Here is a 27,541-nt window from a genome sequence, read left to right as displayed (position 1 = left end):
CTTTTCTGAATAAGTTTTGATCAATTCTCAGTGTTTTACTATCTCTGCATTAAGTTCATTTTGAACTAATTTTCAAAATTCAAATGAACTAATTTTTGTATCTGTTGCGTCTGGTAGACAAGCTTACTAAATCCCACAAATTTTTATTTTATAACTTATAAGAAACTATAACTTCAGCACATGAAATACATAAACTTAAGGTAAATGATGTTATTACAAGTTATTTTTTATAATCCAGTAACAAAAACATTTTATTTTTTTAGCTACTGCTGACCTTTGACCCTATCCTTGTTGAGAAGGTTGCGATTTTGTTATACCATATCATGCAAGATAACCCACAGTTACCTCGTCTTTATCTTAGTGGAGTATTTTTCTTTATCATGATGTATACAGGTTCCAATGTGCTTCCTGTTGCTCGGTAAGAACTTTAATGGTAATCTTAAAGCTATAATTTGAAATGTACAGGGATAAATATTTTTTTAATTGATTATTTTTTTGAGTATATCATTGCTTTTGTTAAGTTTTTCATTATAAAAGCTGTTTATATGTCTGAAAATTTGGAAATTAGAATGGGTAAAAAATAACTCAGAATCACACCACTTTACCGCATCTAATCGAAGAATTTGTCACCATCTTTTACAATACAGTTCAAATATATGTATTTAATATAAGTATACTCATATTGCACATACAGTTTTACATTTTGCTTTTTCTTCAAATTGGGTATTTTTTCATATTATTAATATGACCATAATTTAAAAATCTTCCTAATTCATTTAATTTCTTGCCTTAATTAGAAATAAAACAGTTTGGGAATATGTATTTACAAGTTGCCTTTTGTGGCTTTTATTTATCTATAAAAAAATCTGATCTTTAGAAATCTAAGGTTACTAAATTTAAATCCTTTCCTATGTCTGACAAGTCATTTTTTTCCCTAGATTTTTGAAGTACACGCATGCCAAACAGGCTTTCAAGTCAGAGGAGGTAAGCCAGATTAATCCTCTGAATGTATAACTTAACACTGGATAAGCTGTCTTGGCACTTAAGTTTCCTGAGCTGTGTATGTTTACTAGATTGTAAGCACTTGAGGGCAGGTACTGTTTTACTCATTTTTCACATTCCTTGTGGTACCTTGTACATAGAAAGTCTTAAGCTAATATTTTTTAATGAAAATAAATGTTGCCCATTGGATTTAAAATTGAAATTTCAGATGTGAATTATAACTTGACACTGCTGTGAATATAACTTGTTCCTTTTTGTAAAATTTAATAATTTTCATGAATATTTGAGTATATACCTGAATCTCATATAATCAGCTAAAATTCAGTTAAGACTTCAGCCTTCTTTTTGTTCAGATCACAAGGTGGCAGAAGTGCTAAGTTTCTTTTTTGAAGCTACTTAATTTTTCAGGTGCTCTCAAGTGTCTTTCCATTTTACTGGGGAAGAAAAATAGGAATCCAAAAAAGATAAGACTCATCCAGATAGCTTTGACAACCTGAAACCTTATACCTACATTTTACAGAAGTATTTATTGTCAAAACATAACTGAAAGATGTTTCCAATTTTGTTAGGATTTTCATGGAACATTGATTTTCAGATTTTATTGAGAGCAGAAGAATAAACCAAAACCAGACCACTGTTGAGACTAATCAAGGAATGTTTATGCCACCTTGACAGTGGACACTAGATCAAACTGCATGTTTTCTTAGACAAGCCAGTGAAGCCCTGGAAAATAATCTAATGATATTAAAGTGATGCCTATGGCAGCGTAATTTCTACAGTTTTATACAAATAGAAAATGAGAATATAAAAAAAGTTTTTAAAAAATTACTTCTAATGCTACCTCCGTAGCATAGCATTAGACATTTTCTAGCATTCTTTTTTCCCTTTTTTTGCACAGTTATGCATATGTGATCTTTCTTTCAAATTTTTATAACATGAGAAATGATATGTCATTTCACCTAACAATATTTTGGTTAATTAGGGCAAAACTGTGTTTGTAACAGAACTCTGGATGCAGGAATTACCAAATAATAGTATTCTGTAAGAACAGAGCAAGCATTTCTTCATCCCAAAATTTAACGGATAGTGAATTTATGACTTTTATTAGCGAAAAGCCTGGAAGTATTCATCATCTAATTTGTCTTGGCACTAGGTAGTAAAACCGTGTCTGGGTTTTTTCTTCTGTTTCTTTGTCAGATCCTAGAGAAATAAAACATTCTCAATTTGCCTAGAAAGAAAACTGAGAAGTATTTATAGTCCTTAGGATTTTATTTGTATCAGGTAAAGAAATGAGTTTTAAAATTTAGTATGATAAAGTATGGTCATTATCCTGATTCCATTTGGCCAGCCAGAGAATATGAAGTCCTTAAAATAGTTCATTATAATTACTTTGAATAGATATTCTCCAACTAAGTAGCCACACTTCATGAGGACAGGCTTTTTAAGATGTTGATTTTCTGGACTTACTTGTTTTTGAAAACAGAAGCAGGTACAGGTGAAAATTGCAACCGACAACATAGCACAATAATTGATGTAAATCGTTGCAGAATCTCTCCTTGTGTTGTCCTTTCCTATTACACATGGTTCAAAGCCAGTTGTCCTAAATAATATCGGGAGCACCTGACACCTGAGGAGCCTCAGTCTGCTGGAGGCCCAGCGAGTGTTAATTCTATCTTAGGAGCTCATGCCAAAGCCAGTTAATACCAGACATCTTCCACTTCACATTTTGCCATGTTTCCATCTAAATTTCCAAAGCATAAAAGCAATTTGTTGCAGTTGTTTCTTAAACTGTTCTCTAATCCTAATTCATTTATTAGAAAATTGAAAGATAACTTTAGTGTTTCTGTGTCTTGTTTTGTTTTAAAGACAAAAGGACAAGATATTTTTCAGAGAAGTATACTTGGGCACATCCTTCCAGAAGCAATGGTTTGTTACTTAGAAAATTATGAGCCTGAAAAGTTTTCTGAAATTTTTCTAGGAGAATTTGATACTCCAGAAGCAATCTGGAGCAGTGAAATGAGGTAAATAGTCCATTGATCGTTTGCATTTTATACTCAGAATCTGTGCATCTTGCCATCTGGTTTGACTTCTGTTAAAAGAACTGCTTTCACATGGTTACATGATCTAAGCTACAGTCATTGGTGCCAAATCAGGTGACGAGTTTGACAGGGCTGTAAGCTTTTTTCTATTCTTACATGATTTGACAAAGTTACTGTTACCTTAATAGAGCTTAATGTAAGGGTAGAGCCTGTTAACCACTGATGATTCTTAAATCAATCTATAGAGCTGGTAGAATTTTAGGCAGTATATACAAGGAATATATAGAGATAAAATCAAGACACACTTCTTTGGTATTTGGAAATAGAACTGTACTCCACTAATTAAAAACTGTGACCACGTAGAATGGATCACACCAGAGATACCCCAAATCATTTTAGAATGAGACCCCCAAGTCAGCACATTTTGACCTTAATGTGGAAGTTAGCATTCCTAAAGAATGTCCTTTAAGAGGAAAAGCCTGTGAAAACAAGAAAAACTAGAGCCACAGAAGCAGATGTCAGCATCCAGACAGGCTCTGGAAAAGAGTGCACACTTCATAGATCTAATGTCAAGACCACCACTTCTGTGGCGAACCCCTCAGTCCTCTTAGCTGGATGGCAGTTGATCTTCCTAGCCAGTTATTCACTCCCTTAGCTGACTTCACACTCACAATGCCATTTGCTGGTTATCATTTGGCTTGTCTCCTCAGGTTGACCCGTAGACTTGGCATGTGCTAGCCACCAACTTGAATATATTCTGTATGACAGTCATGTTTTTCATTGGAACAAATGTATAGGAATATGAAAGGGCTTACAACACAATTTTTCTATCTAATATTTTTCTCCTCTGATTGGTTAATATGAGTCCCTATCTAAAAGATCTAGCCATCTGTATACTAGTCAAATCAAGTTTTTGCTGAACTGAGGGCCAGACCCCAGATTGTTAACTAAAATAAATTACCATGTAGTGGGCTTCTTTGGGGGTACTAGGAAACCTAGTCCCCTGTTTATGCCCTCATGCATTGCATGAGGTATGCAGATGCCATACCATTTGACCTTCTAATGACTGATTTTTGAAAGGACTGGGAATATCAGCTTTTTGTTCTATAGTTGTCTTTATAGATAAGTACTACAAATAAGTTTATGTCTATTGAGGATTTTTACACAATTAACTTTAGAATGCCCTCAGTAACATAAACACTCAATTTTAGGCCAATAGTTGAATTACTCTAAAGAAGATCCATGTAATTATCTTGTGTGACTACCTGTCTTAAAACCTTTTTTTTTTTTTTTAACTGAAATAATCCCTTCATAATTCTTGGAGATTTTTGTAATTGTAGGCGCCTCATGATAGAGAAGATTGCTGCCCATCTTGCTGATTTCACACCACGTCTTCAGAGTAACACAAGAGCACTTTATCAGTATTGTCCCATCCCAGTAATCAACTATCCACAACTAGAAAATGAATTATTTTGTAATATTTATTACCTCAAACAACTTTGTGATACACTCCGGTTTCCTGATTGGCCCATTAAAGATCCGGTAAGCCAGGAGATTATTTTGTGCCTTCTCAAACTGTAGAAATAGCCTCTAATCACTTCTGGATATTTCTTCCTCCTCTGATAAGGATAATAGCTTCCTTAAGTGTTCCTTCTTGCTTAAACACTATGTAACTTTGAGTATAGTTCAATATATTTGGGTAAATCTCAAACTGAAAGGTAACTTTTTTTTTTTTTAAAGATTTTATTTATTTATTTGACAGAGAAAGAGAGAGCACAAGCAGGGGGAGCAGCAGAGGGAGAGGGAGAGGCAGACTCCCTGCTAAGCAAGGAGCCCGATGTGGGGCTCAATCCCAGGACCCTGGGATCATGACCTGAGCCAAAGGCAGTTGCTTAACCAACTGAGGCACCCAGGCACCCTGAAAGATAACTTTTTGAGGAATTATTAAGAACTTTACAATCTTGATTTTTTTTGACAAATATAAACATAATTTCATATATAATAACAATTATATACTATAATAGCTTGGTGGAAACTTGTCTTTATAGCATATTGAGTAAGCTCACAGATACTGGAGTTAGGCAGTCTGGGACTGAGTCTCAGCTGGGCCATTAATAGGTCTGTTTAACATTGCCTGATTTCTCTAGGCCTCAGTTATGGTAATAGTACTACTACTACTAATAGCAACTATCTCATGTGGTTGGGAAAATTGAGAACTCACGTTAAAAAATAGCGTAATTCCTGGCACACATAGGAGGCACTAAGTGAGACCTGCTCGTTTATATAGCAGTGCCCTTAGGAACTCTCCAACTTGAGCCCCTGAATGTCTACTGGAAGCCTGGAAAGGCCTGGGTGCCCATGTTGGCTTGTTACTCTAGCAGAGGTTATACCATCATCCTTACCATCAAAAAGATTTCAGAACAGTTCCGTTTGTACCAGTAGACACTGCCTCTTTACTGTGACCAAATGAAGACAGGTATCTCTGCTACTTGGTGTGGATTCAGCATGAAGTAATAGAAGAGTATGGGCTTTTTAGTCAGACCTAGGTTTGAATCCAGTTGCATCACTTATTAAGTGGGAAACATGGAGCTATCTCTCAGAATCTGAATGGTTTCATGTATTATTGAAATTTTACAGAAGAATTAGGTCTGCTACAGTGCTAGAGTCTGTAAAGCACCTAGCTCCTTGGCGTAAAGGCATGCAGTAAATATTAGCTTTCTTCTTCTGACCTGCTACTCAGACTCCCTTGTTTTTACTATCCCTTAGATTTGTTTGAATGCCAGCTTACTGGTAATTACATTAGATCACCTTGAGGAGCATGCCACCATATACTACTGCTTTCTTTCTTCCTGCAGTGTATCATCTACTAATTTAAAATTTTTCAGTACTTCATGAACACTTAACAATTAAAAATAAGACAAAAATTGGCAGAGAATAAAAATTTCACATAAGAGGGTTGTCTGGGTGGCTCAGTCGGTTAAGTGTCCAACTCTTGATTTCGGTTCAGGTCATGATCTCACGGTTGTCAGATCAAGCCTTGCATCAGGCTCCGTGCTAGGCGTGTAGCCTGCTGAAGATTCTCTCCCTCTCTCCTCCCCCTGCCCCTCCACCCCCTCTAAAAAAAAATCACATAAAAAGAGAGGGATGTAGCCCTATAGCAGGTACCTTGCCATCTATTTAGCAGTGCTAAGAAGGTGATTTTGATTATTTGTATTTCAGAGAATTGTAATAATTGAATAGCCTAGAAATGTCATTTTAAATATATATAACACAAGAATTCTGTGACTTAAAAATTACATTCTGAAATAGTTTTGCATTAAGAGTTACAAATTTTATTTATTTATTTTTATTATGTTATGTTAATCACCATACATTACATCATTAGTTTTTGATGTAGTGCTCCATGATTCATTGTTTGCATAGAACACCCAGTGCTCCATGCAGAGCGTGCCCTCTTTAATACCCATCACCAGGCTAACCCATCCTCCCACCCCCCTCCCCTCTAGAACCCTCAGTTTGTTTCTCAGAGTCCATCGTCTCTCATGGTTCGTCTCCCCCTAAGAGCTATAAATTTTAATCCTCTGTCTTTAAGGTTAAGCTTCTAAAAGATACACTTGATGCCTGGAAGAAGGAAGTAGAAAAGAAGCCACCTACAATGTCAATAGATGATGCTTATGAAGTGCTTAATCTCCCTCAAGGACAGGGGCCGTGAGTTATTTTCAGTATTACAGTAGTAAATTTCTGCCTTGTCTTAGAATATTAATATCAAAGGCGAAATTCTTAAACCAACACTTTATAAATTTTTTACCTATTCTTTGATATATACCCCTATGGGGATAGCCATATGGAACTATATCCATGTGATCATCACTTACTGCAAATTTATTAGCAGAATTAACATTTTTCTCTCCTTGCTGGTACAGTCTTTGCTCTCTATTAATTGAAATAATGGATGCGAAACACTTGGCACTGTATCTGACACATGGTGGTTACTCACATATTCATCTTCCCCCTTCCTCTTACGGTTTGTGTTATACATGAGGAAGAGATCTGGTAGCAGTATCTTTAGGACAGTAAGTGACAGATGTGTAAGAATGTAGATTTACTTCATTAATTTATTAGAGACGTTTTTATAGTAGAATAGATAATATTAGAGAAAAATGGTTTAAAGGACGTTTTCTTAAGTATAGACTGAATTTGTTTTTGGCAAGGCTGATAGTTAAATTACTTAAAATTACAGAGTTTGAAGTATTTTGAAAAATTAGTTTGAAAAAAATATCTTAGTTCTTCAAATATGGTTTTATAATTTGAAGTGATAACTTTCCATAGGGAACATTGAAGATAACATATGAAGAATTTCTTGACTCTTGCTGGGTTTAATTTGATGCCTAATTTATGATCATATACAATAAGAGTAAAGTTCTTACAGTATTGTTTTAAATAACGATGTAAAATTTTTTCTTGCATCTTACTCTGTTAAAAATAATTTTGCTATTCAACAGGCATGATGAGAGCAAGATCAGAAAAGCTTACTTCAGACTTGCACAAAAGTACCACCCTGATAAGAATCCAGAAGGGAGGGTATGTACTGCCTTTGGAATTAAGACTTTTGGATTGACTTCCTTTTGCTCTATTACTGTTGTAGGTGGAGAAAAGATATACTCACTCCCTCTGCTAGTATCTGCCTCATAATATAATGCCCAGTGTATGTCAAATTAACTTTTAGCCCACATGCCCATGGTTTCTGCACGAGTGGTCCTCCCTCAGTTTACCAAAAGGACTGCCCTTGTGACTAGTAACTTCTGGATATTTTCTCCTGTCTGAGAATTAACTCTAATGGACAGTTACATGAATAATTGAACATTAGGAATGTGCATGAACGTAATTCATTTGTAGGTGATGTTATTGCCATCCAAATTGCTTTGGGTAATTTTTCTTTTTCTAACTACATCCAACTTCATATTGTTCTAACTGAAAAAGTAGAAATTTGGATCAGACTTAAAGTTATCAGGTGTCAGCATTTCTTGATCCTGCCTCTTGCAGCTTCCTACTAAAATACCAAGAAAGATTCATAAAAGATGAAATCACACAGTAACTTCTATAACTAAGACTGGTGGTTTATTGCTAGAAACTTGGAGTAATTTCCACTGATTTCAAGGCTAATGTTTTTTTTATTAGAGATAGACAGTGTTCCTACTTGGAAAGACTTGGTATTGAAAAGATATTGCTTTTATATGTTTAAGACATTTTTAATCAAAAGCTCCGGATTTTTTGAGAAATGTATAGCAATTCAGATTCATCTGGGAGAGAAAACAAAATAGGAAGAAATATTTGAAATCAGTATTAAAGTGCTAGACTTAACCTATGAGATGTTAAAATACTCTCTAAAGCTATAATAGTAAAACAGTATGACCCTGACACAAGAATCAACATGTAGCTCGAGGAACATAATACAGTGTTGTAACACTTAAAGAGCATGGATTTAAGAGTCAGACCTGCATGTAAGTCTTAGCCCATCACGCAAGTTATTTAACATTGTCTGAAAAATGAGGATATAACTGTACACGCTTCATATGGCTGTTTGGAGGATTTAATGAGATAATGTTTGTAAAGCATATTCAGTACAATGCCTACTGTAGTACTCAGTAAATAGTGGCTCTTCTGTTATTTTTATAATAGCTCACAAACTGTCTTTGGTGTGTATGAGTTCAGTGTGGGTATAAACCCAGTGAAGAAGAATTTTTTAGTAATGGTATTAAGATCAATAAAAAGCTATTTGTGGGGAAGAGAAAAAGTTTCACCTTCCAAGTATACCAGCTAGATTACAATTGGAATGAATTCCTTAATGTAAAAAAAAACAAAAACAAAATAATAACTAAAGAAGTTACTGGTAAAATACAAACCAGCTGTGTTCTGTTGAAGTTGTGGTTTGAGATGTGCCAAACTAAAAGTTAATTATCTTTGGTCATACACAGGATATGTTTGAAAAAGTAAATAAAGCGTATGAATTTTTATGTACCAAATCAGCAAAAATAGTGGATGGACCAGATCCAGAGAATATAATTTTAATTCTGAAAACGCAGAGCATCCTCTTCAACCGTCATAAAGAAGGTAAGGCATATGTTATTCTCAAATTTTAGTTTACCTTCCAGCTAATTCTACCAGATTACTTGTTTCTATAGCATATTTTAATAGATTTAGAGTTATTGTTGCAAAAGACTCTTAGAATTGCATTTTAGATATAGTAAAAGAGTAGTTTTCTGTCAGAAGGCCCAAAATGTTGTTTGTATTATACTTTCTACTTCTTACCTACGGTTTTCAATATTTTGCATTTCCAGTGAATTTTCGTTATTCCTTCCTGAAGGACGTTTGTGTTCTGTGGAGGTTTTTTTGTGTTTAGCTATTTAGCAGCAAACATTAAATGAGATCTATAATGGATCTGGAATTTAAGGATCATTTCACATTGTTCTTAAATCACATGTAAAAGTCTGTGCCTGTTACAACTTTAGAAGCTTCTAAAGGATGGTCTGTCTTTAAAAAGCAATAGAAACTTTTCACATGATCATATGCTTCTCTCATAATTCTCATTTCCTGTGATAGCTCTCAAAACTCTCTGATCCTGGGGCGCCTGGGTGGCTCAGTCAGTTAAGTGTCTGCCTTCCTTCGGCTCAGGTCATGATCCCAGTGTCCTGGGATCGAGCCCCACATTGGGCTCCCTGCTCAGTGGCAGGGAGCCTGCTTCTCCCTCTCCCTCTGCCGCTGTCCTTGCTCATGCTCTCTCTTTCTCTCTCAGTCAAATAAATAAATAAAATCTTAAAAAAACAAAAAAACCCACCAAACCTCTCTGATCCTGTGGGACAGTTTGAAAAACACTGTTGTAGAAGAAATAGGTCTGATTTCAGAGTACAGGGTTATTGGGAATTTCCAGCATGTTTGCAGGGCCATTTCCAGTAACAACAGCACCTACAAAGCCAGGAGTATGTTGTAAACTTTAAAGGCTTTGTTGGGGACAGGAAGTTAGGTTCAAGACAGCAGGTATCCTTTGGCTTGGGAACTGAACTTGGCTTGAAGCACCGTGTGGGAGACCCATTTGCTCTGTAGGATGATGTTGGGAGAGAAGGAAGAGAGGACAGTGGGGATTTGAGATAAGCAGGACTTTTGGGTAACTGAAGACAAGAGGACAGCATGGGGATCTAGCAATTTGAGAGCAGTGATTAATTGATTCATTTTTGCATGAGTTGAACAGAACACATTTGTAAAGCATTTAGCTATATGGCATTTACCACTAATCAGAATGAGTTTAAAGAAGTCTTTTTCAAAACTGTTGGTTATGTTTTAATGGCTAATAACTATATGAGAGTGGCAGTTGTGCCTCATCATTGGTTTGTTATCAAGGTCATAATGTTTTTTCAGGCCGTGTCTCCCACTTATCCCAAAGGGGATTTATACCCAGTAAGTTCTGGAGTGGGGTCCTGATCTGTCTGTGCTGTGATCAAGTGAAAAGTTAGAAAGATCCCATGGACAACATAGAAAATAGATATATTGTGAAGGATCAAAGCCACTACACACTTCAGTTAATCTATCAGAAAATATTTTATTTTTGGGGCGCCTGGGTGGCTCAGTTGGTTGGGCGACTGCCTTCGGCTCAGGTCACGATCCTGGAGTCCCGGGATTGAGTCCCGCATCGGGCTCCCTGCTCAGCAGGGAGTCTGCTTCTCCCTCTGACCCTCCCCGCTCTCGTGTGCTCTCTCTCAAATAAATAAATAAAATCTTTAAAAGAAAAAGAAAATATTTTATTTTTGGTGGAAATATTTTGGAGAAATCAGCCAAACAAGTGTACTAGAAAAAGAAGGACCCAAGGGATTTATACCAGGTTTAATTTCTTTTTATGAACTAGAATTAGGAGACATTTAAGATGTTAAATATTTTGTCGTTTTCCTTAAAGGAACATAATTGAACATGGTGTCAGAATTAACTTAAAACCATGACAATCAGTTTTTGTTTTGTTTGCCATTTTCCTAACACTAACCTTTGATTATTTCAGATTTACAGCCTTATAAATATGCAGGCTACCCCATGCTGATTAGGACTATAACAATGGAAACTTCAGATGACCTCCTTTTCTCAAAAGAATCACCATTGTTGCCTGCTGCTGCAGAGCTGGCTTTCCATACTGTCAACTGCTCGGCCCTCAATGCTGAAGAGCTCAGGAGGGAGAACGGAATTGAGGTAACATGGAATGACCTCTGTGCTTCTCTTCAAGCTGGTTCAGGCACACTGTAGGACATCTGGCAATAGAGCATTCACCAAGTACAAGTACATTTGATAGAATTTCTTAACTTTCATTTATTCCAGCAAATAGCATATTATAGTCTCCATATTCTAGTGTCAAAATTAAAGGTGGAATGGAGCTTTATTTCATAATGTGAATTGGAGAGTATTGGATTCAAAATTGGCAAACTTGCTGCTTACAAAATAGCTTATTGGGAATTTAAAAAGTTTAGAAACGTTTAAAAAGACGCTTCTAGGGAATCCTTTATTTGTTTAACAAATGTTAATTGAGCAAAACACATTTATTTATCAAGTATCTATTATTGAAAGGTTTTTAATATGTTATTCCTACCAGAAAAGGCTTTTCAGACTTCATGTCCAAGTGGAGAATTAATGGCGGACTCCTTCCTCTGCAGGTGTTACAGGAAGCCTTCAGTCGCTGTGTGGCGGTCCTGAATCGTTCTAGTAAGCCAGGTGATATGTCAGTGCAGGTGAGGCCAACGTGTGTGGCTCTAAGAAGGTTACACTCGACCAGTAGTAGTTCAGACTTGAACATCTATGAGGATCACTTGGGGGGCTCATGAAAATGTGGGCGGCTGACCTCCACGCCCCCTGCTGCCCACAGTTTCGGATTCAGTGGTTCTGGGGTGGAGGACTGAGAATATGCTTTTCTGACAGATTTCCAAGTGATACTGATGCTATTGGTCTCTGTATCATGCTTTAAGAAGTTCTGCACTAAATCACTTGCGATCTAGTGGCTTAATTTTTTTTTTCTTGGAGTATAGTATAGTGAACCTTTCTATTCCCACCACCCAGTTTCAAACATTTGTCATTTTGCCATTCTTGTTTCATTTCTCTCTGCCCCCTTCCCTGATTTCCTTCTTTACCTCTGGCCCCCATCCCTAGTATTTTTTTTCCAGTTGTATTGAGACATATTTGGCATGCATCATTGTATAAATTTAGGGCATATAGCTTGGTGCTTTGATTTACCTATATTGTGAAATGATTACCACAGGTTCAGCTAACATTCATCGGCTTATATAGATACAGTAGTCCATCCCTATAGTGGTTTTTTTTTCCAGATTTTATTTATTTATTTGACAGAGCATAAGCAGGGTGAGTGGCAGGCAGAGGCAGAGGGAGAGGGAGAAGCAGGCTTCCCACTGAGCAGGGAGCCCGATGTGGTGCTCGATCCCAAGACCCTGGGATCATGACCTGAGCCGAAGGCAGACAGACACTTAACCGACTGAGCCACCCAGGAGATCCCTCCCCCCACCATAGTGTTTTAATCGACTTATTTTCTTTCTATTAAGGTTATAATTGAATTCTTTGATAGAAAAATCCATCAGAAAAAAAAAAGAAACTCTATCAGAAATTCATTGAGATTATTGTAGAATGCATCTTTTTATGTGATACTTTTTTTTTATGCCAGCAGATTTTAGAATTTAAAACAATCGAGTTCAGGCTTTTTAGTTTCATCCTCTGTTTTGAAGTGCAGTACGTAGACTTGTAATTCTGCAATGTTAATAGGTTGGATAAAAATACCTTAATTCAGAATTGGCAAACAATTTTTATAAAGGGCCAGAGAGTAAATATTTGAGACTTTCAGGTTATATGCAGTCTCTGTTGCATATTTTTGGGGTTTTCTTTACAACCCTTTAAAGATGTAAAAACCATCCGTAGCTCCCTGGTCATACAGAAACAGGCCACGGTCAGTTTGGCCCACGCACTGCCTGGCCACTGGCTGCCAACCCTGCATCTGTGGGAAGTCTTACCCAGAAATACTGACGATTCAGTACAAATGTTCTTTTTAATTTTGGAGCATCATATGTACCATTAAGCATTATTCATGAATCTCTGCTGATTTGATTTCTGCTGTCTTAAATAAGGAATGCGCATGGAACTCTTTTTTTTTGCTCTCTTGGGTTGTATGCAGGTATGTGGACACATAAGCAAATGCTACAGTGTGGCCGCTCAGTTTGAAGAATGCCGAGAGAAGATTACAGAAATGCCTGGCATCATCAAGGATCTCTGTCGGGTGCTATATTTTGGCAAGGTATAGTTCATTTTTAATGCTTTCTGGATGCAGTAAGCAATGAGTGTTCTTGTCAAGTAAGTAGCCAGGCCCAATTTATAAATAAACTGTTTTCCCAAAATCATTTTTATGTGCATTATTTGGATCTCTAAAATCATTTTTCACAGAACCCTTGATGTAAATGGAGGCTTTTGTTCTTATGGTGGCCCATGAGGAATAAAACTAAAGTGATACATGTAAAGCGAAGCGAGTCTCATCTGAACATTTGAAGAGAGGGAGAGAAGAAATAAATGAGAGACTAGAGTAAATAAATTTAATGCAAGTAAAGGACCATGTGAAACCTGAAACAAGTCAAGCTCTGCCTGGTGGGAGGGGCTTTGGGGAGCTGAGAACTTAGCACTTCCTCCCAATCCAGTACTGCTGAGGACAGATAGCTGGGGGTTGATGGAAGAAGTGACTGGGAAGGAGAGAGATGCCTTAGATAACTGGACAAAGTGAGGTGCATTGGAATAGAACAGGATTGGGGTGCTGATTCTGGACTGCGGTATCTAGAAATAAGGAATCTGATGAAAATCTCTCAACTATATTTACATGATGTCCTTAGAAGTATTTAATAAGAATACAAACTCTGATATAAGGAAGCAAATCCACACACCTGCACTAAAGATATTTCTGATACATGTAAGATCCTAGCATGTGAGTTGCTATTAATGCCTTTATCACTATTTTTAAAAATTAAAGATACGAAAAATGAAGAAAACTGTATTCCCAAGTCTTTTAACACTAGCTTCAAAGATAATTCTGTGTGTCTTGTCACAGGGTCACTTTTAATTTTAGGCTTTAAAGAATATTGGATTCAGATTTAAATTGGAATTGAAAATAAAAGAGGAAGTAAACATCTTGCATAGTAAGATAGGTAGCTTGACATACATTCACAACCAGTTTCTCTTGGGAGTTTTTTTAAACCCTGTAATTAATTTCATTATTTTCAATTCTCCCAGAGTATCCCGCGGGTTGCTGCGCTTGGAGTAGAATGTGTCAGTTCTTTTGCTGTGGATTTCTGGCTACAGACACACCTGTTCCAGGCTGGGATTTTGTGGCATCTGCTTGGTTATCTGTTTAATTATGACTACACACTAGAAGAGAGTGGCATTCAGAAAAGCGAGGAAACAAATCAGCAGGTAACTTTCACACTGCTTTAATCTTGAATTTGAACCCAAACCAGTGCCGAATTAATGCACAGCAAAGCAAAGTTCCAGCTATCCAGAGCCCCAGACATGAACTGTTTTTCTAGCTAAGTTTATTGCTCTTCAAGCTCCAGAACTTTTTTTTTAAAGATTTTATTTATTTGACAGGGAGAGAGCACACGCGCACAGCAGGCAGAGTAGCAGGCAGAGGGAGAGGGACAAGCAGGCTCCCTGCTGAGCAAGGAGCCTGATGCGGGTGGGACTCGATCCCAGGACCCTGGGAACATGACCTGAGCCAAAGGCAGTCGCTTCACCGACTGAGCAACCCAGGCACCTCAAAGCCCCAGAACTTTTTATCTTAGCCATTTGTGCTAGAAGGATTGAAGGGGAGAGAATTTGCAGTAACATATACTGGATATAACAATCTTTTCTTGATTACTTAGAGTCACCTTTATGATTGCAAAATTGTGGTTGTGTAACACAGGGAAATATAACAGTAATATTGGGCTGTTGGGGCTAGCAGCCCCTAGACACTTGAGTACTTAACTGATTTTCTTGAATATTTTTTCTGTCTCTCCTTTTTTAGCCACTGCCATTCATTATTGCTATTGTTAGTGTGTTCCTCTAGCAGGCAAGTCTGCCTGCCTATCCCTACTCTCCACCCTACCACCAAGTGTGCTTCTTCCAGTTATCTTCAAGATACTCTATTGGATATAAATGAGTATATAGATTCTGATCTTCTTTTGTGTAAATGAAAGAGTAAGCTCTAATGCATAAGCTCTAACATCAGTGTTGGGGACTTGCTTTCTGCTCCTTAAGTATGTCCCATATAGTTTTGTTTTGTTTTCCATATGGTTTTGATTCCATGAAGGTACCATGTTACCTATGTAATGTGACAGATCTACTTCAATGTCTTAAATTTTTTTGTAACAGGAAGTAGCCAACAGCCTTGCTAAACTGAGTGTCCGTGCTCTAAGTCGCCTTGGAGGATATCTGCCTGAAGAACAGGCAACCCCAGAAAATCCAACCATAAGAAAAAGTTTAGCTGGCATGCTGACACCCTATGTTGCTAGAAAACTTGCTGTGGTTAGTGCTACGGAGGTATGTGCTTCAGAGGTAGCCTGGGTTTTGATGAATGTTGCAAGATCATTTAAATAGTAGAGCAACATAACAGTGTTGATTGCTCTAGGAAACCTAAAACTTGAAAATGTTCGTGTTTGTTCTCTCATCCAAGAAATTCAGTTTACTATGGATTGATGCTGTTGATAGCCGCTCTACGAAGCCCACTCTTTCTGCAGGGGGAAATTAACTTTATGTTTCTTGGCTCTGGAGCCCACCATAATTCTTACCAACCTTGAGTCACAAGGGGACAGGAAAAGAGAATGAACTTGGAAATGGTGTTTCACAATGGGCAGAGAACTGGGAGTTAGGAGACCCAGAGTCTATTTTTGGCTCTTTTTTTTTTTTTTTTTTTAAGATTTTTATTTATTTATTAGAGAGCATGAGTGGGTGGGAGGGGCAGAGGAAGAGGGAGAAGCAAACTCCCCACTGAGCATGGAGCGTGATACGGAGCTCGATCCCAGGACCCTGGGATCATGACGTGAGCCAAAGGCAGACACTTAACTGAGCCACCAAGGCGCCCCTATTTTTGGCTTTTTCTTATAAGCTATCTCTAAGTTAGACTCAGAGTTGAAATCCTAAAAGCTAACACACACACACACGCACGCACGCACGCACGCATTCATGACAGAAATCAAGTATGACTTTGACAGCTCTCCCAACCTCTTTGGCCTCTTCTGTGAGGATCGTTGAGAAGTAATCTAAGAATGTAGCATTAAAGAACTAAACTATAAAAATCCATTCATTAGAATACCATGAAGCCTTAAATTGTAAAGGCATAAAGACATTAAAAGATGTTTATTTGAAGTGAAAAGGCTAAAAATCCCATTTTTGGTATTAAAAAAATGGATGGATGGATCTATACGAATATGTTAACTGTAGTTATCCCTGAATGGCAGAATTGTAGGCTATTTTTATGTTTTCTCTAATGATTATCCAGTACTTTTGTAAGGGAAGAAGTCCTCAGTGTTCCAAATGTAAAGTATTCTTAGAATTTATTAAACTTTTTTTTTTTAACTCAGTCTCTCTTTTTGGTGTAGGCCATTGCTTTTCAGTGCCCCTTGAGTAAGGGCGAAGAGCGTTAGATGCTTGATCTTTGTACTTTTTCTGAATTTTGTGTTCACCAGCATGATGTGTTTTGCTGGTGAGACATTCTTTCCATTCTTTGCAGGTTGTTGATAAACTACAGGGCGGGGGGGGAAAGCATTTCAGAATCTTGGTCTGAACTCCCATATGGATTTTTCAAAATGCTTATTTTAAACCGCCAGTTCTCAGAGTTTTAAAATTCTCCTAAGAATGTATTTTTTTTTTTTTTTTAACATTTTACTGATTTATTTGTCAGAAGGAGAGAGAGGGAACAAGCAGGGGGGAGCGGCAGGCAGAGGGAGAAACAGACTCCCCACTGAGCAAGGAGCCCAATGTGGGACGATCCCAGGACCCTGAGATCATGACCTGAGCTAAAGGCAGACACTTAGCCTACTGAGCCACCCAGGCATCCCTCCTAAGAATGTATTCTCTTATCATTTTACTTAACATTTTAAAACAGTTTTATTTTAACATTTTAAAAATATAGTTAACATTTTAAAAACAGGTTAATTGGTTTTGTCTTAAGATGAAGGTAATAACCCACTGATATCCTGCTACCATAGAGCTTTGTAAGTGTAAAATGTACAGAACTTTGTATTAAAACATTTGAAGGAGAGTCAAATGTCTATTTACACACTTCTAATTGAGAACTAAATAGACAAAGGGAAATTCCGCACCGTGGATGGCTAAGCAGTCAGAAGCTATGCCTTCATAACTGCTTAATGCAGCCTTGAATCCGGGCTTGGCCAAGAAAATCTGAAGTGGCTCTCTGCCCATAAATTTTGCTTCCCTTCATGGCAGTATGCTTCAGAGAGACTTAGATTTTGTTTTCAGATATGTTTATGTAAAGTTAGTATGGTATGATTCTTTCTAAGCTTGTGTTTACTAAGTGTTTATTAAATGTTTCAGCACAAACTATCTCATAATTTTCACTGTAGCAGAGCTACATGTTAAGGATGTGAAGTCATACAGACTCCGATTTGAATCCCAGTTTTCCCAACTGAAGGGCTGTGCTGTGTGACCTGGGACAAATCATTAGATTGCTCTTAGCTTTGATTTTTCTCAGCTGCAAAATGGATAATATCAACAAACTTGTTAGAGTTATTGAGGCCCATTATACTTAAGGCACTTATTCCAGTGCTTGGCATGTCATCAACAGTTTCAATAAATGATAACTTGCACTATTTTTTTCTAAATGTTACAAAACAGTAATACTCTGTTTCCTAGATTCTGAAGATGCTCAACAGCAACACTGAGAGCCCTTATTTGATATGGAACAATTCTACAAGAGCAGAACTACTTGAGTTTCTTGAATCCCAACAAGAAAACATGATTAAAAAAGTATGTTATTGTTTCATAAACTTCTGGGGTGACTTAGTCTCAAAAAAATATTCTCTGGGAACATAACTCAGTAGTGACAAGACAGTTTCTCCATTTGGTGTTAATCAGGCCTACAAGTTTTGTTTCTCCATTTGGTGTTAATCAGGCCTACAGGTTTTTCCACCTAATGTGTGGCCCATGTAAGGAACAGCATTCTTGTACTTAATGATACATTCGTGATTGTTGTCCTGTTTACGTGTAGCTGTTCCCCATTTTAATGAATTTTTCTCTACAAAAGCACTCTTGTAATGGTTCTCTTCAGCCTCTTTTCCCAGTACATCGAAGTTGCTTTCTGGTATCAGAATCGAACAGTTTCTCCTGTCTTGCCACCTCCTAGTGGAGAATCTATGAAGCTATGAAAAAAAAAACAAGACAGTACTGTGGCCAATAAGGATAAGGCCTGCATAATCCATACAGTAGATGGTTGAGACTTGATGGTTTAGCATACAGTTAACATTTATGGGCTTAGAACTTATAACAATAAACACCACTGTTATGTCCTGAATTATTCAAAAATTTTTTTTTTAACTCATTTGATGATAGTCACTGAGAACTCTATATAGATTGAAGTTTTGAGAATTGCAGAGCTGGGGAGAACAGGTCTCACATTTTTATACATCTGTTCTTTTACCAGAAGAAACATAATAGCATCTTTAACACTTTACAATTTATTGTATACTTTTCTATATCATTTCAGTCCAACTTAAATTCTGTGTAATTTCAACCTAAATCTTCATTGGTACTGTTTTTTTCCCATTCCTCTTCTTTTTCCTTTTCCTCAAATGGAAACTCTTCCTGGTTTGGCAACCTCTGTAATATTACCATGTCTTTTTTTTTTTTTTTTTTCCTTCAGAGACTCCATTTTCTAGCACTTTCATTCAGTGTATTACTTTTTAAAGGTCAGTCCAGATGTGTTCATTTCTTAGCTCCATCACCCCAGAGCTGACTAGGCCAAATGTCTGCTGAGTGGAGTGAGAAGAACCAAGTGTCATACTTGCTTTATAAACATTAGCTCTAAGACACTTCATTGGATGACCTCTGTGATCTTTTGAAATCTTAAAATGAGTTATAATATTAACCTTTGGACTAAAAAATAACTCCATGCCTATTGCAGAGTTCATATTATTAGTTGTAAACATTACTACAGCATTGAGTGCTATGATGTGTGTCCCACCACAATTTTCCTCTAGATAAGAAATGGAACTTCCAGGCTATTTATCTGTTAAGTTATTAAATTGAATATGGTTAGATTTATAAACCAGACACTGATGATTCTGATTTACATCTAACAGTCTATTTTCTTTTTTAAAAAGGGTGATTGTGACAAAACTTACGGATCAGAATTTGTCTATAGCGATCATGCCAAAGAACTTATTGTAGGGGAAATTTTTGTTAGGGTGTATAATGAAGTCCCTACTTTCCAATTAGAGGTAAGCTCTCTACTTTTAGTTTTGTCTGATACCTTCAGTCATTTGTTATTGAAAGCTACTAGTTTATTCACACTGAATAAGTTGAAATAATGTGTGTTCTTTGCCAAATGCCTTATACTAACCTGGGTATGTGATGGGGTTTACCATTGGTAATTTATAAGCCTCTTTATTTTGCATGTTGAAGAATTTAGTTTTGTGGATTCATGAAAATAAGTTATTCCTTGCCCAACTATTTTTTATATTTTATGCATAATGCTACCTGTGTCATGTGCATATGCCTTCAACTTGTCTCTCCTGGAAGTGCAAGGTCATTTACACATTCATTCCATCATGTACAATATCAGACCACCAGACAGAAGTACTTCTCTGGCCAATTATTAGAGGAAAATAAGAAAATACCAGTGGAAAACAAAGAGATTTTTTAGAAAATGAGGTCAAACCATGTCGTTTTTTGTGATGATCCCTAATCACTTTCAGAAGCAAAAGAGGAGCTTCTTTGTCTTCTAAAGCTTGGTGATCATGTAGGAATTTTTTGTTGTCGTTTTTTTTTTTTGGAGGGAGTGGCAAGGAGGATTTGGTTGCTTGGTTTGTAAAGAGGGAAGAAGTGAGGCTTTTGTTTTTGTTGTTGTTTCTTAAGGATTTTATTTATTTGAGAGAGAGAGAGAGAGAGAAAGCACGAGCAGGGTGTCGGGGCAGGCAGAGGGAGAAGCAGACTCCCCACTGAGCAGGGAGCCCGATGTGGGGCTCGATCCCAGGACCCTGGGATCATGACCTGAGCCGAAGGCAGACGCTTAACCAAATGAGCCAACCAGGTGCCCCAGCGAGGCTTTGTTTTAAAGTTTGCACTTGGGAAAAAAGGAATCTACTAAACCATAATGTATATTATGTATCACAGAATAATATTGTATAAATAGCTGTTAAGCAGGATGAGTTCATTGATTTGTGAAGTCTCTTTGAAAACTGTCCTTCGAATTTATATTCTAAATATATATATTTTAAAATATAACCAAATTGTAGAAGTTACATATGGTACTATCAATTACTTTGATTTGTAAAAGGGAGAGATATACTAATTCAGAATTGATATGCTAAGGTCCTAGTGGGAGTATATCAGATCTCTAATGTTTTGGGACAAAAAAAGTTGAGAAATGCTTTCTAATGCAACTGAGTTTTACTCCCCACTCCGCCCCCAAATCCATAGGTGTTCATGTATATGTATAATTTAATCGTTCCATACCTTGAAGTTTTTTGGGGGGAAGGGGATGGTTGTTGCTCTGGAGTCTTATAGTTACTTCTGAGGCACACATGTTTGTAAATATTTCTCCACTTAGGTTCCAAAAGCATTTGCTGCAAGTCTTTTGGATTATATAGGCTCCCAGGCCCAGTACCTCCACACATTCATGGCTATCACACATGCTGCAAAAGTGGAGTCAGAGCAACATGGAGACCGCTTGCCAAGAGTGGAAATGGCTTTGGAGGCTCTGAGAAATGTCATAAAATATAATCCAGGTGTGTGGATTTGATCACTACCCTTGATCAGTAAGATCCTTAAAATAATTCCAATTCTCAATTTTATCAGAGAAACTCAAAGAAAATAGTATAACGTAACAAGAATTGAGCTCTTAATTTTTTACCTATAAAAAGAGTAGGGTGGAAGGAGGAGAGAGGTCAAGGCATCATGTTTAGAATTCATATCTCTAAGAGAAAATGAGTCTCAATGAGTTGAAAAGACAGAATAACTTGATAGTATAAAATTTCACATTGATGACATAAGTTGACATATAAGTGCTTAAGTTAGATTGATTTATTAGGTGATCTAATTTGTCTCTTCTGGTATCTAACACAGTGCTGTGTACATATGGGCACTTATATTTTTGAGAAACTGCAGGTTTTGGTGTATAAAAATTGAAATAAAAAAGTGTGAGTTTTCATTCTTAAACAGCCTTAAGAGGACATTTCCAAAAATGTTACCACTCTTGCCTGACAGCAGGGAGATGCATGAGTGAAAATTTGAAAGCTTCTTCTAATTCTAACTTTGATAACAAATATGGAGTATAAAAAACCTAAAACAATACAAATTCGGTTAAGTAACTTGAAGACCCCAAATCCTTTTTATTGACATTTATCATTAACTTTCAGGTACTCTTTTGCTCTTTTCTGTATATATTGAGTGCTATAGTGGTTTGAAAATGAATTTAAAAGCAATCTATTTATAGAATATTTTCAGACTCCTTTAAGTTGAGGAGTCTTAGTGAATTATCTTCTGAAGCCTCAAAAAATTACAGATTATACTGTGTGTGTTACTACCATGTTGTAGAAGGAAAAATACACAGAACAGAGTCTTAATGTTTAATATTTTTATTCTATTAACAGAATGGTAGGAAATATATGGGATTGGGGTTTGAGGTGGGTAGGAATGGAAATACTATTCAGTTTTATGTATTTTCACAAGGAGTCCTTTGTATATCCATACAGTTGTTTGTAATGTAGTCCTCAAGTGGCAGAGTTCTAATTCAGTCTAAATTAAAAGCAAATGATGTCACACTCTCCCAAAATGTAATTAGGCTGAGGGGGGTAGCTCTAAGGTCTAGAGTAAAGAGTAGAATTACCACCTTGTACCCTTATTTTTTAAGTTGCATTTGCATTATGTATTTGGTATATTTCTTGTTTTTAGCCTGAGGGCTAGGGGTATGGATGGAAATGAAAACAAAACAAAGAAATTCTCTCTTGCTTTTTGCCTGTTAAGATTTACTGCTGCTTAGGAGGTACTCCATTTATTTCATGTCACAAATGTTGAGAAAGGGTTTATCAGAGGCTTATAATTGACAGTAAACAACAGAGTAGGTCAGTTTTCTGAAGGTCTGTACTTTAGAACATCTCTTAGGAATAAAAGATAAACCTTTTATTCTTATTCCCTAGGCTCTGAAAGTGAATGCATTGGGCACTTTAAGTTAATATTTTCTCTTCTCCGAGTCCATGGAGCGGGTCAAGTGCAGCAATTGGCTTTAGAGGTAAAGGAATTTTATATTAAAGCATGCTGTCTTTACTCCTATATGTGGTTTAGGCCTTGATTAACTACCATCTGGGGTTGAATGAAAGTATGCATGTATTTTCTTTTCTTTTTTTTCCTTCATTTTGTCTATTAAGCCAAGTAAATATGTTCTTAAAATTTAAATTAGTATACTCATTTTGAAGAGCAAACATTACACAATGTTGTTCAAGGTGGTTCCCTATGTGGTCATTGTCTGTCATGCATCAGAACTTGGGATGCATTGTACAGTGTCATGCAGTGTGGGTGAAGGGGGTGCTTTACTGGGGAAGCTTGGCAGCCAGAGGTGACAAGAAGAGGGGTAGGATTTCCCTGATCTCTCAGTGTCCCCAGAGACCAGGGCATACTGCTGGCCACATACTGTAGGTTTGTGTTTAGAGGACAACCTACCCCCTTCCCTTCAGTGAGGGTTACAGACAGACAACTGGGCTGTTACGCTGTTTACGGGAGCTAAGAAAGAAAGCCAGCTGCCCAGAACCTTTGGGCTTTAGAGGTCCAAGAGAAGTTGGAAGTCCCTTTTTTAGGAGAATGAAACCACTGGTCCCATGGGAAGCTGGGTACAGCCTTTTCCTCTGGGAGAAGCAGGAGGTCCCTGGCTACAGGGGTCTCCTTGTCTAGGCAACCCAGAGTAAGCTCCCAGGATCATTTTTCAGATGATCCTGCTAATTTTTTTTTTTTTTGAAGATTTTATTTATTTATTTGGGAGAGAGAGAGCACACAAGCAGGGGAGCAGGAGAGGGAGAAGCAGGCTTCCCACTGAGCAGGGAGCCTGATGCGGGGTTCGATCCCAGGACCCTGGGATCATGACCCGAGCTGAAGGGAGTCGCTTAACCAACTGAGCCACCCAGGCGCCCCGATCCTGCTAATTGTAACATACACAATTTATTGTAAAGAACACCAAATTAAACCCTGCAGTAACAGGTTTATGAGCAGTTTATGAATTAGTTGAGTAATATGTTCTTAGGTTGCATTTTGGTTTAAAAGATTGCATGGAGCACTGGGTGTTATACACAAACAATGAATCATGGAACACTACATCAAAAACTAATGATGTAATGTATGGTGATTAACATAATAAAAAATTTAAAAAAAGATTTTTAATAAAATAATACAAGTTAGATTGGTCAGAAAGCTTAACAAGCATGTTCTTTTAATTGAAAAGCGTTTCTCTACTTAATTTCTCCATGTACCTTATAACTTTTTAAGTGAATGTTATTAAATCTAACATGTTGGTTTGAAATGCTGACCATGTGGTTCAAGTTAAGTGACATTGATCTTTAGATGTATACTATAAAAGTTAGACTTGAGAGGTCATCCTCTTTGAAAGAAAAACATGCCTGTTTCTTTATAATAGATAAACTAAATCTGTTGTGCTGGGCACTGAAGACATTTACTCTCTCCCTCTAAAAGCAAAAGTAAAGTCCCAGTAGTGAGGATCATTATCTTCCTAACCACTCCCCACCCCAGTTCTGTGATTGGAATACATAGTTACGGAGCATGAACCAGTATAGGATTGAAGGATTCCTAATAACCTCGACATTGTGACTTATTCCTAAAATATTTTTTAGATTATTACATTTAATTCTTATCTCTAAATTGACAGGAAGCTAATATATATAATATGTACATGAGCATTAACATTTTTAATTACTTTATTATTTCACAAAAGATCAAAGTAATAAAGCCTATCTTTTAAAATTAAACTCTTAAAAATTATTTTGTCCTCCAAACATTTTTTTTCACTTTTGTGAAGCCTCAAATTTATTTAGGTCTGACTAACTGGACTTAATTTTATTTAGGTCCAAAATTATTTCCCAAACTCTTAAAATCCTGTTGATTTAATTTTCAGGTTGTGAATATAGTGACATCTAACCAGGATTGTGTCAACAATATTGCTGAATCAATGGTTTTGTCCAATTTATTGGCTCTTCTACATTCATTACCATCAAGTATGTATATTTCATGAATGGAATTTTGGAAACCACAGCATGGCCAACCTATAGAGGGGGCAGTTACATAGCGAACAGAAGACCTCTGACAAAACATGATACCCATATTTACTTTGGAATCTTTTAAGTGGTATTCTTTATATTAAAGTTGTCTTCCTAGTTATGTTTTACATCAGTCAATAACACTATTTTGTATTTCCCATTTCAAAAGTTGAAAGAGGCAAGAGAGTTCCAAAAGCAAAGGAAAATAACCTAGGTTTTTCAGTTTTCTGAGTATGGTATGCACATGAGTAATTGAGAATTGACCCATGGTTTATAAAGAAACATAATTGGTCTTGGATGACAGGAAAAAAATGCTTAAAATAAAAATTACCTTGTTTTCAACTTAGAATTCAATCCTGCATTATTTGTCCTTTACTGATTTGATGCAGATAGAGATTATTACCACCAAGGTGAGATCGGTTTTTAAAAATATGCCTATCTTATTTCTTGAATACAGCCTGCACTGATAAAGGCTCCTTTTAAACTGTGCAATTGTCTAACGTAGTAAGTAGTGTGTATTTGTGCTAGAATCAACCTTGAGATTGCTTTTCAAGGGCAATTGCAGTATAGCTCCAACTTCACCACTGCCTATCAGAATACATTATTCACTTGGCTTTGGAAGCCGTGTTGCTCTTGACTCACAGCTGTCTACCTCCTTGAGAACAAGAACCTGTCTCTTTCATTTTATGCCTAGTGCCTTGCACGCAAGTAGTGCAAGTTCAGTGACTTGAATGGAGTTGAATTTCCATTGAATAATTTTGTTTTCTTTAATAAATGACATTTGAAACAGTTCTCTAAAATGACAGCTTTTGAAAAGTCATTTGCAGATTATTTGTGTCATACTTACAGCCTTAGTTGGTTTTTCTTTTTCTTTTTTATTGGTTTTCAGTAGCTTTGTGAGGCTTCAAACAATGCAAAATTACACTGACTAATGAAGTAAAGAATGTTACAAAAATCATAGTTTGAAAATTATAGTCCAATCACTATTTTAATCTTATAGGTTAAATAGCTGACATCTAGCTATCTCAGCCTACTCTGCTGTCATTTATATTTTAGACTAAATTATCTCTCTTCCACTGTTTGCTAAGGGATATTAAACACATAAAATATTTAACCTTCCTGTACCCCCTCCAAAGACTTGTTGTTTTCCTTTGAAACTATGTTTAAACAGTGGTGCATTTTCAGTAAAGTATTGTTGCTTCTCTTGGGAACCTCCTTTTGAATGTGTGTTTTCCTGTATGTGAATGGAGCCCAGCCCAGGGACCTGCCTTTGTTGTTGCTTCAGCATCAGCCTAATACTTGGCAGCCTCCACCCTCTTTGCCAGCTCTTACCCCTTTTGTCACCTGTCTGTCATTGCTCTTTGACTCTGGAGGAGTAAAGTCCAATAGCTGAGTATACTTTGATGGCAAGGGATGAGAGGTGTGTAGGCTGTGTCCAGAAGGATACTGTCATGTCTTAGATTGGAGCACTGTCTTACAACTGCTGCTTCCTACTCACTTCTCTAAGGCCGTAGCACCAGATAAAAATCTTCGATGCCTGACCAGTGTCTTCAGGGTGGTTCCAGGAGGTGAGAAGATTTTGCCTGTGTAGTGAACAATAAGGTAGGAAGACAGTATGGCACAGTGGTTACGAGTGTGAAGTTTGGAGTCAGAAAGACCTCTGTGTAAAACCCAGCTATAGCACTCACTAGCTATGATACCATGGGCTGGTTAAACTGGGCCTCATCTTCTTCATTCCTAATAAGGCCATGATAATACCTGTCACTGGTTATTGTGAAGAGATAAGTATGATACCCTCTGTAGAACACCTAGGTCAGTGCCAGGCACAGAGCTGATGCCCAGTAAATGTCAGCTAATGTGATGATGATGCATTCCTTGAAATATCTCTTACCCTGCAGGTCGCCAGCTTGTTTTAGAAACTCTTTATGCTTTGACATCAAGCACAAAAATAATCAAAGAAGCAATGGCAAAAGGTAACGTATAGAGTGCTTTCTCATCCAGTCATGCTCAAAATAAGTGAAGCTCATTTTGAACTGTTTTGTATAGTCTGCTAAACTAGAAGAATGCTTTGGAAGGCTTATAATTAAAACAAACAAACTGCATTAAGTTGAAATAAAGTTGAAAATGAATTCAGCTGATCAGAAAAGTCATATTCTTTATAGTATAAGTGCTAATTCTTTTTTTCCTTCATAGGAGCTTTGATTTACTTACTAGATATGTTCTGCAATTCAACACATCCACAGGTTCGAGCCCAAACAGCGGAACTTTTTGCTAAAATGACCGCAGACAAACTAATAGGTCCAAAGGTGAGCACAAAATAGGTCCTTAGAAAGAAATTATTTAAGCTCTGTTACTTTGATATTGATTTCATGAAGTTTACCAAAGTCTGATGGTGAGGATAAGGACATGATTTGATGTGAAAGTTGGAAGATTGACGTACTTGAAATTGTTGCTCTATATTACTACTTTGAGAAAAATTATGGTTGGAGAAGCCTTATTGGAATTGAGAAGTCTTAAGACGGTGTTTGGATTATGGTGTTAAACTGTTTACCTTCCTTGAAGAAAGAACAAAAGTATGTGTTAAGTTTTGACAGAAGATAATTAGGTTAGACTTTGACACTGTGAGGATTGGCCTGTGGAAGCAGCTAGTGAAGGGGAGATGGTGATCTGTGTTCTTACACACCCCACACCTTTGTTAGTAAGGATACACCACTTTGGGAAGTAAGTCCACACAGGCACGTGAGTGTAACGGCCTCTCCATTCCGCAAGGAGATCTTTCGTCCAGAATCTGGAGATGACCAGATGCTCTTTGGAAACATAGTCCCGTTTGTAGACCAGGAACGTGTTAAAACAGTACTTCTAAGTAGAATTCCATCCAGACACAGGTGTAGTCAGTCTCCTATTATTAACTCAGTTTCAGCAGAAGTAGTGCTCACTGAAGCATTCATTGTC

General features: G+C 37.0%; 1 protein-coding gene across 3 annotated transcripts in view; it reads left to right on the top strand.

The window, feature by feature from the left end:
- Positions 1–27,541, top strand: part of DNAJC13 (DnaJ heat shock protein family (Hsp40) member C13) — a 118,557-nt gene that overhangs the window by 72,674 nt on the left and 18,342 nt on the right. For 2 of the 3 annotated variants that reach the window (XR_013447598.1, XM_078071745.1), the window contains exons 30-48: positions 264–418; positions 939–984; positions 2,869–3,023; positions 4,382–4,583; positions 6,634–6,749; positions 7,544–7,622; positions 9,017–9,152; positions 11,086–11,270; positions 11,729–11,803; positions 13,249–13,368; positions 14,349–14,528; positions 15,468–15,635; positions 17,967–18,080; positions 19,433–19,549; positions 20,881–21,058; positions 22,469–22,560; positions 24,448–24,547; positions 26,488–26,562; positions 26,783–26,895. Coding sequence is in view for 2 of the 3 variants with exons in the window: in XM_078071745.1 (XP_077927871.1) it covers positions 264–418; positions 939–984; positions 2,869–3,023; positions 4,382–4,583; positions 6,634–6,749; positions 7,544–7,622; positions 9,017–9,152; positions 11,086–11,270; positions 11,729–11,803; positions 13,249–13,368; positions 14,349–14,528; positions 15,468–15,635; positions 17,967–18,080; positions 19,433–19,549; positions 20,881–21,058; positions 22,469–22,560; positions 24,448–24,547; positions 26,488–26,562; positions 26,783–26,895 (2,406 nt within the window). In the remaining variant the exon portion in view is untranslated. The remainder of the gene's footprint in view (positions 1–263; positions 419–938; positions 985–2,868; positions 3,024–4,381; positions 4,584–6,633; positions 6,750–7,543; positions 7,623–9,016; positions 9,153–11,085; positions 11,271–11,728; positions 11,804–13,248; positions 13,369–14,348; positions 14,529–15,467; positions 15,636–17,966; positions 18,081–19,432; positions 19,550–20,880; positions 21,059–22,468; positions 22,561–24,447; positions 24,548–26,487; positions 26,563–26,782; positions 26,896–27,541) is intronic. The other variant, XM_078071748.1, reaches the window with a different exon arrangement.

The sequence above is a fragment of the Halichoerus grypus genome, chromosome 1 (genome assembly GCF_964656455.1).
Source record: "Halichoerus grypus chromosome 1, mHalGry1.hap1.1, whole genome shotgun sequence".
Taxonomy (NCBI): Eukaryota; Metazoa; Chordata; class Mammalia; order Carnivora; family Phocidae; genus Halichoerus; species Halichoerus grypus.
The sequence above is the reverse complement of the archived record's forward strand: the minus strand, read 5'-3'. Positions and strand labels throughout refer to the sequence as shown.